Source organism: Amyelois transitella, chromosome 8, assembly GCF_032362555.1.
Source record: "Amyelois transitella isolate CPQ chromosome 8, ilAmyTran1.1, whole genome shotgun sequence".
Classification (NCBI taxonomy): domain Eukaryota; kingdom Metazoa; phylum Arthropoda; class Insecta; order Lepidoptera; family Pyralidae; genus Amyelois; species Amyelois transitella.
In genome coordinates this window covers 6,993,810-7,004,336 of record NC_083511.1, presented here as the reverse complement: position 1 = coordinate 7,004,336, position 10,527 = coordinate 6,993,810, and the positions used below count along the sequence as shown (strand labels likewise).

Genomic DNA, 10,527 nt, shown 5'->3' with positions numbered 1-10,527 from the left:
GGCAGTCAGGCAAGATGATCATTAGGCCACAGAAGTCGACAAAAAACAAAAGAACTACCTTTAAAGTAAAAAATAAACTACTTACATCCAAATCGACACATAATCACAGACCTTCAAGCACTCATACACCCAAACAAACTCCTTCTAACATCCAATAGACAATTTTTATTGCAACGCATTTCGTATCAAAATGTTAAAGTGTGTAAAGGTAAAACAAAGCCACTCCAATCGCCTCTTTGTTCTAAATGAAACGTTGAGTTAATACCATGTCACACCAAACTACGTTTTTTTAAGGATTGCGTGCCTTATTATGTAACACTTAAGGTTCAATTTTCAATACACTTGTTTTTAGACATAAGACATTGTCAAATAGTCGAAGTAATATGCGTTATAATAATTACGTATTGAGGTGAGGACGATATTTTGTTTTATTTTGCTCGGGACTGTGTATCTAGTTGTTTATAGTTGATCGAAGGCCTGTCGCCTAAAAAAGAATCTTAAGTTTGTAAGCCTATCCCTTAGTCGCTTTTTACGGCATCCATGGGAAAGAGATGGAGTGGTTCTATTCTTCTTTTTATTGGTGCTGGGAACCACACGGCACGGCTTGTTTACGTTGGTGGTATTTAATAATGAGTAAGTCTTTCTTGGTTGTTTCTTTCTTTATTTTCTATATTCCACCTTTATTTTTCTGATGATTGATTCTGCCAATGTCATGGTTTGAAGAGACACGAAGTTACTTAATTGGTGTTGGTCAATGAGAGAGCTAAAAAAATAGAGCAAAAGAAAAATTAAAGGTGTTGGTCGTTCCTTTTAGTCCTCTTTGTGCAAATAAGTGTTTATGAGACAAGTATTTTATTTGTAATTTTTACTGATTTATTCTCGGGATTTAGCGCCTTCTTGTTGGAGATAGTTAGCAACACTGTCTACTATCGTCCTCCATCTTTCTTTTGGTTAAGTCTTCCGCTTCCGTTGACAGTTCTTTAGGTAAAGTTCTCTGAAAATGAAGGCGAAAGGAGAGGTGAGTTTTCACTATTTTTACATTTATTGTGAATATTATTATATTTTTTATCAAATCTAAGAATGTGGTATTATGTGTATAATGTTTTAGGTGTAATTTGTTGTGAATTTTTATCTCGAATGCAAGGTATGCAATGCTACACGTTGTCGCTTCAGCGGCAATGCCACAAAATTTCCAAAATATGTATTTTCATATCGTGAACTAAGTGCAGCTATGTAAAATCTTCATCTGTGTAACAATTAAATATTGAATTTGTGATATTTGTGGACATAACTGTAAAGTTTATATAGTAGCTTTTTAGGTTATGTCGTGTTGTGAATTGATGTCGCTTGGATGATTTTGTTAACCGACTGGCTAATGTTTTGTTAATTTTTGTATTTCAGTTGAAGGAATTCGAGGTCATAGGCCGCAAGCTCCCTTCGGAGAGCGAGCCGAAGCCTCCACTATACAAAATGAGAATTTTCTCTCCTGACCCTATTGTAGCCAAGTCCCGATTTTGGTACTTCTTGCGACAACTGAAGAAGTTCAAGAAGACTACTGGTGAAATTGTTTCTATCAAGGTTTGATTTTTGTTTATTATGAATGCCTATTTAATAAACTAAGTTGCAAGCAATAAAATAAAATATATACTTGGTGAATAAGACCAGGCTATATTACCGGATACTACCGAAAAAGTTAAACTGTACCAAAATATGATGAAGTCTAAAAATTCTTTGCTGAGAATAGATTTATTTTCTGAATAGATGCTTGATGATTACCAATCTAGGTAAACTGTTTGTCCATTAACTTTTTTTTTAAATGTACCTTACATTAGGTAAAGCAATAACCTGTAAACCGATTTAATATTCATTCATTAGTAACAATTTTATTTTAAATAAATAATAATTTAAATACATAAGATAAAATCGTAAAATAGTTTTAAACAGATCTATGAAAAACTCACCAAATTACATTAATCTAAATGCTTGATAATACAAATAGAAAAACTAGTACTGACTTCTGTAGGTTACTCATTGGTTTTACATACGTATCATCACATTTATATCCTGTGCAGGGTAGGCAGAGCCAACAGTCTCAAAAAGACTAAAAGGCCTTGTGTAGCTATGTGACTTTTTGATAGAATTAATTAAGGGAAAAAGAATATATTAACAGGGATTGTAAACAATTCTATTTCAGATTCCATTATTTGTATGTTATCAGTTTTCTATTTAATTATTTCAGGAAATCCCAGAGAAGAGCCCCGTCAAGATCAAGAACTTTGGTATCTGGTTGCGCTATGAGTCTCGGTCGGGAGTTCACAACATGTACCGCGAGTACCGTGACCTCAGTGTCGGTGGCGCAGTCACACAGTGCTACAGGGACATGGGGGCAAGGCACAGGGCACGTGCTCACTCTATCCAGGTAAAGAGCTTTTTGTTGTATAGATTAGAGACTGTTAGTACATAATATGCAGAGCTGGTATCATGACCTCAATGGTTTGATTTCACACGGATATGGGCTAGTCATAGCTCATACTCACTCTGTTTAACAGATTTTAATTCCAGGGTCATATACTTTTTATTTCACCACAGAGACTATAACATGAATTATAACATACATATAATTTATTAACACCCCCTGGGCAGTATGTTGTTTACAATTAGATGTCAGATAGTGTCAAATTACACATGTTTATCCAGGTACTTTTAAATAAACAGATTTAGTGAACTCAACCATTACTTACTGGCAGCCAACTTTAGATTGGAAGGAAATCAAATTGGACTCAATTGCAAAATTACCATAATTAAACATATTGTCAGGTAGAGAATAGATGTGGATCTGTCATTTCTGCTCTTATTTTTTCTTTTTATTAGAAAACTAATTATTCTGAATTCTTATTGTCCCTTTTCTATTGGTATGTAAGCCTTTTCCACTCTTTCCTTCACTTTGGGTATAATAACACCTTTTCCTGCTTTTATGGATGAAAGGTTTATTGGTAAAATTTTATGAAAGAGAAAACTACTAGAGCATATTTTAAACACCCAATATAAACAAGGTATTGATTTATTACTTTGTTGACAGATCATCAAAGTGGAAGTAATCAAGGCGTCCGCATGCCGCCGGCCGCAAGTGAAACAGTTCCACAACAGTCACATCCGTTTCCCATTGCCGAAACGCGTGCACCACCACAAGCGCCTCAACACGTTCGCTTACAAGAGGCCAAGCACATATTTCCTGTAATTTTATGAGGTTTACCATTAAAATCCATGTAAAATGGACACTTTGTTTCATTACGCAAGACTATCTATATATTATGTAAATCAAAAGGACTTTAGTAAGGCCACCCTGGTGTCAGGTTACTAGCCCATTGCCAAACAAGAAAACGGCATCAGAGTATAAATTAAAAAGCCACGGGACCGCAATGTTTTAATGAAGCCATATCCAGTGAAAATAAATAATTTATAAGGTTATTTTATCGAGCAGGAGACACGCGCTTTAACTTTGTAGGTACTATTACTTATATTATGTAACACATAAAAAAAACCAAGTTCGTGTGGCAAACAAAACTTAGGCCGAAGGTCAAACCAGCTTGTCTATTTTCTTTTGCATAGGGTGGTGTTAAAGATGTTTTGAGTAGCGACGCGGCCCGGCTTCACACTTAGTCTGAAGATTTTATTTTTGTGAGATATAATGATGTCACTAAAAATCATCAAAATACAAGTACATATTTTTAAACGTATTTTGATGCAGTTGCAGATTTATTATTATATAGTGAACAAAAAGAATTTAAATCTCATAAAATATCTTTATTTAAATAGTACAAACCAATAATTTCTAGATAAATGCATTATAATGTTTCCCTAAGTTTATTCCTAGTAGTCCCACTAGTCACATGAACATATTCATCATAATAAAAATGCAAAAAAAAGTTAAAAATCTGAAAAGTAAAGCTTTTATTACATTTGAATAGGAGTCATTTACATTTTTCAAGGGTGCAGTACTCTGCCCTCATTTGAAATAAATAAATTTAATCTAAAACGGAGATTAAAATTATAATGTTCTACATAAAATTACTTATAACTAACACTAACTAGATAAATTGCAAGCGATTTATTGGGTTATTATAATTAAATAAGATGTTTTCTTCTACGTTAATAAGCGATCGCTTATTAACTGAGAAAACTACATAATAAACCCAGTCTTACTAGACAAATAAATTGCATGTAATATTTTCTAGTAATTTAATGTAGAACAGTTATAATTTTCGTCTTCGTTTTAGATCAAATAATTTATTTTAAATGAGGGCAGGGGGAGGATCAGAGGCAGTCTCCAACGTTAAAAATGTGAAATTGCTCTTAAATATTAAAAAGGAACTTAAAAATTTTGGAATTTATAAAATTTATTTAAATAATTTGAATTTTTGCGTAATATAAAAAAAAGCGTACATTACATGCGTACTCTTAGAGGCAGGATTTTAGTTTATCCTACATTTACACTCTTTCATTTTGTCTACATTTTTGTATAATTTATATAAAACTCATCAAACAGCGTCATCTTATCAATGACGTACATTTCGTGTCGAATCAATTCTTAAATTCAAACGTTGTGACATTACATGCTACCAATTCAAGTATCACAAATATTCACTATACCCTCTTACCGTATTGACTAAGCCGTGAGAAATAGGGTATAGCCACTTCTTTGAAGTCTTAATTATTACTATTATAATAAATAGGACTTTCCTCAAATAATTCTACGCATTTGCGTGCATAAAGGACACATTTATGGAATAATCAACAGATAAGCCTACGTTCATTTTTAGTGGAATGGACTCTATGTGCTACTTATAAATTCGGGTTTCTTACAATACTTATATAAATAAAATTCTCCACCGCATTGGTGGTAGTTTAAAATTTGAGTATAATAAAAAAAAAATTGAAGTAACAATATTCTTTTCAAATTTTATCAAATGGCCTCATAATGATACCTCAATACCGATTCGAACATCTATACTAATATTATAAAGCTGAAGAGTTTGTTTGTTTCCTTTGTTCTCACTAGTTCGATTCAGTAGTTCGATCGTCGAACTAGTGAGAATTTTTTTTCTCATTTGTTCGACCGTCGAACTAGTGAGAATGTTTGTTCTCACTAGTTCGATCCGTTAACTTATTATTATTATTAATCGAGAAGCAAGAACATTAAGTACCGATATAATAGATATTGGTCACAAATACATACATTGTATAGGTAATTATAAAATGAAAATCTTTTAGGTATATTTTGTAGGTATAATTATTATTTAAGTATTATTATAATATAGTAAACGTCAAAATTCGACTGCAAGTAAATTAATAGTAAACAATACAAACAGTTTAAATACATAATACAAATCATTGTCATATCACCCGGAAGTCGTCCACTGGTATATTTCCTTAAATGCATCTATGCCTATAGCACTTAGGCATGTGCATAATAAGTTTAGTATTATAAATATTTAACTAAATGCCCCACCCCAGAAAGAGTGTGGTCATAGTTCTGTTGTCTTATTTTGAGGGTACATGATTTTTGTTATATTTTGAGGGTAGATGTTTCGCAAAATGGTAGTATTACGCTGTTCAGCTCTGCAGTAGCAATGTTTATTTCGTGGTGCCTGTTTATTTTACTGTTTATATTTTCGGAATAATGTCTAAAGAAGTGAAATTATTAAAAAGCGGTCGTGGAAGGATTCTGCAATTAGAAGGACATCAATATTATTCTATGCGTAAATACAAAAATGGCCACAGCATTTGGCGGTGTAAAAATTATAAAAGTTTAAAATGTACCGGTTCCGTCACAATGAATATGGTAAGTCTTGGTTATTTTATATGTACATAATGATAATTGTTGTACGTATATTTACATATTATAGGTGTTGTATGTGTATTTTTATTTGTAATAGTTTTAATGTACAAGCAAAATAATTCATGAATTCCTATATTTTTTAAACATTGCTTTTGTTTAAGGACTTCACTAATAATTTACAATCAAAACCCCACTGCGGTCAATGTAATCCAGATGAAACACGAAATACAGTCAATGTTATTTTAAATAATGCTTGCGAAGAAGCAGCTACGGGAAGAGAACCAGCTCCTAGGGTCTACAACAGAGCTTTAATTACATTAAAAAATCAAGGCCTGCATTTAGCTTCTAAGAGTGTACCTGAATTTTGTGAAATGAAGTCACGCATTTACAGAAGGAGAAATAAGTTAGCACACGTAAAAAAAATAAATGCAAAGACTGTTGAGGAAGTCGAAGTTCCTAGTACTTTTTCAGATTTCTTACTCGCTGATTACAGTCATAAAAAAATGAGAATATTAGTGTTTTGTTCAAATGATGCCCGAGAAATTATAAAAAAAATTAAACACATCTTTATGGATGGGACCTTTAAATCATGTCCGACACCTTTTCAGCAACTTTTTACAATTCACGGAGACATCGGCAGTGATACAAATAACACGAATGTCATCCCTTTGGTTATGTCTATACCTATACCTAATTTTGTACATTTGTAATTTTGAAGCATTTTTGGCATTTTTTTAGTTTCTTTTTAGTTTCTGATTAAGCTTGTTGAGACAAGCAAGACAGAAAAATATTTTTCATCTACGTATTTGGCCAAAGACAATACCTATAGTTGTTCCTAAATATTATGTTTACAATAAATAATCTAATTATGCAACATTGTGATTTTGACGTTTACTATATTATAATAATACTTAAATAATAATTATACCTACAAAATATACCTAAAAGATTTTCATTTTATAATTACCTATACAATGTATGTATTTGTGACCAATATCTATTATATCGGTACTTAATGTTCTTGCTTCTCGATTAATAATAATAATAAGTTAACGGATCGAACTAGTGAGAACAAACATTCTCACTAGTTCGACGGTCGAACAAATGAGAAAAAAAATTCTCACTAGTTCGACGATCGAACTACTGAATCGAACTAGTGAGAACAATCCGTTTGTTTGAACGCGCTAATCTCAGGAACTACTGGTTCGAATGGAAAAATTATTTTTGTGTTGAATAGACCATTTATCGAGGAAAGCTTTAGGGTATATAACATCACGCTGCAACTATAAGGGGCGAAGAACTAATGGAAAATGTAAAAAAACGGGGTAAATTTATTGATCTTTGAGGGCTTCAATGATGCCCAAAATAACTATTCCACGCGGACGACGTCGCGTGCACAGCTTTTAGAAGAATATAGAAAAGTATCGGCATTGAGTTCAAAGTTTGGGCTTCATTCCTTCAAATATTTTCGGAAATTTCTTAAAACATAAATAGCCTTTCCGAAACTATAATATCCTTCATTTAAAAAATAAATAAATAACTTTATCAGGCAGTATAAAATCGATAAAATAACTTAATTACTACACAAGTAAAATTAATATAGTTAAAATGTTGACTAAAATTACACATAAAATGGGGTTGTGATAAAAGATCCACTTTTGTCATGTTCACAATATTAACATGAGAAAAATTTTATATTAAAATAATCGATCGACATACGTATGCGAGTTTTGTTCACACATATTACTCTACCTACGCACAGCGCAAAAGTTTTAAATCTTAGCATACTATTGGATGTTATATTTTTGATTCATTTTCTTAAGGTCCTTAAGTTTGATCAACTTAAAGGCTAAGAACTCTAAGGGCCAACTTAGCGGCCGCTCGTTTCGCCTGGAATTTGTTGCCGCCGAACCCGTAAACGGTGAGCTGTCGCCCATCCTTGGAGATCCTGACTGGGACCATAACTTTGGGAACTTCGGTATCTGCTACCTTGGCCGGTCTGAAAATGAATTGGAATATTTGTAATCTTTTTTCTAAATGCGTAAAAATCGAGGTGCGATTTTATGTGCGGTATAAAAATAATAAATACACTATTATGATTTATAACAGGAATCATGGTTTGACTTCGTTGAAGATGGTATGACTAAACTAAAGACGCTGCAGGTAGGACAAAGTGGAAAATTAAATGTAGAAAAGCGGTGCCCAGACCCCGAAGAAGACAGCGAAGATCCCTGGGAGATCATATTTGTGAGGGTCAGTGAGTTCGCCGCTGCTATACCTATACTTTCCTGATGCGGTAGGCCGAGAATAATATACCCATTTGCCACGATCGTTTCATTCACGTTCATAATTCTCTTAAGCAAGCTTAATTATATAAACCAAATTTATGTTTCCTGAAAACTTTGAGTTTTGTAGTGAGCACGAGACATACACTGCAAAAAAATATATATTGACTTGACATACATATAGTCACGTCTTATCCTTTACGAGGTTCACAAAGGCCACAATCTCAAAAAGACGAAGGCCACGTTCAGCTGTATGGTATGACGGAATTGAGATTCAGATAGTGACAGGTAGTTAGCCAATCGCCTAAAGGAGGAATCCAATGTTTGTAAGCCTTTGAGTCACCTTTACGGCATCCATGGTAAAGAGACGGATTGATCCTATTCTAAAGTGCCGAGAACCACTCGACATAAGTAAATATCCATTTCTACTCACTCGAAGACTGGACAAGCGTGGATCCTCTCGTACAACGTCTTGACAGGTTGTTGTGGTATACGCTTGGAGAACGCGTCGATCTCCTTGCACATGATGCGGTACACCACCGACCAGACAGTTTGAAGATTCCCGCCGCAGTCCAGGTATATGGCGCCTATTAACGACTCGAAGATGTCGCTTAGTACCTGTACATAATAAATAAATAAATATATACGGGACAAATTACACAGATTGAGTTAGCCTCGAAGTAAGTTTGAAACTTGTGTTACGAGATACTAACTCAACGATACTATATTTTATAATAAATACTAAGATAAACATCCAAGACCCAGACCAATCAGAGAAAGTTCGTATCTCATCATGCCCTAACCCGGATTCGAACCCGGGACCTTCGGTGTCACAGACAAGCGTATTACCGCTGCGCCACAGAAGCCGCCGCTGTAAGAAAAGATATTGTTTTGAAAACAAGCTGTGATCCGCGATTTCGCCCGCACTGCAATTGAAATATATCAGTTTTGGTTCAACATTTTCCGAAGTAAAATGTAATAAAAATTGGGCCAACAATTATAACAATATTTCCTTGTTATAATTAACAGCGGAGAACTATGTTATGTATAACTAAAATAATTAAGCTTACTAATTTGAACTTACCTCCCGACATTTGTTTGAATACTAACCGATGTTCTTACGGTGAGAGAAAATATCGTGAGGAAACCTGCACATTCAGGCACCTAGATGTGTAATCATGATCGATCTTATACGAGTAAGATTAAAGGTTACAGAGGTCAGATGGGAGTAGTTTCGTGTAAAAACCTGACTCACCCATATCAGGATCCATGGTCCAAGGCATACCCCGGTCTCATCTCCAGAGTAATGAGAATGCGACTGAGACTAAAGACGGGAGGAATAAGAAAAATAATATGAACTTACCTTAGGCACTTCCACATACTCAGCGATTTGACAATCTTCTTCGTCAATGAGGTAAAGGACATCTTCCAATATCTAAACACAAGAAAAATACTTATATCAATTAATTTATACTATTATTATAAAGCTCAAGAGTTTGTTTGTTTGAACGCGCTAATCTCAGGAACTACTGGTTCAAATTGAAAAAAGGAATCGAGGAAGGCTTTAGGCTATAAACGAGTAATATCACGCTGCAATTATTAGGAAGAAATAATGGAAAATGTGAAAAAAAAACGGGGAAAATTATTCATGTTTGAGGGCTTCAATGATGCCCAAAATAACTATTTCACGCGGACGAAGTCGCGAGCACAGCTAGTTAATTTTACAACGACTACGAATGCATGTGGATCATATGAATCGAAGGGGTTAATCTAATGATTGTTTCCCGTGGTGTAACAATGGAAATACAAACCTCGTGATCCCTCTGCTCTTGATGATCAACGAAGGCCATGATAGCATTGCTCAGGTTCGGATTAAGTTGGGAGCACATGTATCTGAAAAACAATAGATAATAGTTACTTCAGCAAAACACTAAACAATATTAAAATGTATGGAATATCTAAGGATGGTGTCGCCGGCCAATTGAAGGATAAAAGCGATACAAATAAAAATAAACAAGTTATTCTGACAAGACAAAATCAATATACCTACTGATTGCATTAAAAATTTGATGTCTGTCGATTTGAGGTAAAAACTTTGCTGATATGTCCCACGCATGCTAAACTTTAGGTGTAGGTATATAAATCTTATCATAGGTGTAGGTATATAAATCTTAAGCAATTTGGGAGTCATATTTATGTCATTTTATCCTTAAAATTTAAAAGGGCTAATGTTTTCCGAAATTCCAACAAGCTTAAGAAAATCCGATGTAACGTTTTACAAAGTAGAAGTGAAAATTTTTCTCAAAAATTTTGAAAGCAAAACTATGGATGTAACTTCTGTCGGTTCAGTAGTTTTCGAGTTAACTCAATATAGAATACAGTAGAAATGTTTTATTTTTTTTA

The 10,527-nt window shown here is 33.8% G+C and overlaps 2 protein-coding genes across 4 annotated transcripts in view; one reads left to right on the top strand and one right to left on the bottom strand.

The window, feature by feature from the left end:
* The first annotated feature begins 868 nt into the window (after positions 1-868).
* Positions 869-3,276, top strand: LOC106136851 (large ribosomal subunit protein eL20). Its single transcript, XM_013337514.2, has 4 exons — positions 869-1,018; positions 1,402-1,578; positions 2,240-2,419; positions 3,080-3,276. The coding sequence occupies exons 1-4, from the start codon at positions 1,001-1,003 to the stop codon at positions 3,236-3,238; spliced, it is 534 nt and encodes a 177-aa protein (XP_013192968.1). The 5' UTR covers positions 869-1,000; the 3' UTR covers positions 3,239-3,276.
* Positions 3,277-3,789: 513 nt separating this feature from the next.
* The window catches only part of LOC106136242 (endoribonuclease Dicer), a 55,786-nt gene continuing 49,048 nt past the window's right edge, over positions 3,790-10,527 (bottom strand). For all 3 annotated transcript variants that reach the window (XM_060945569.1, XM_013336733.2, XM_060945570.1), the window contains exons 32-35: positions 9,936-10,017; positions 9,488-9,559; positions 8,558-8,742; positions 3,790-7,838 (exon numbers count right to left, since the gene is read on the bottom strand). In XM_060945569.1, coding sequence (XP_060801552.1) covers positions 7,682-7,838; positions 8,558-8,742; positions 9,488-9,559; positions 9,936-10,017 — 496 coding nt within the window. In that variant the 3' untranslated portion in view covers positions 3,790-7,681. The remainder of the gene's footprint in view (positions 7,839-8,557; positions 8,743-9,487; positions 9,560-9,935; positions 10,018-10,527) is intronic.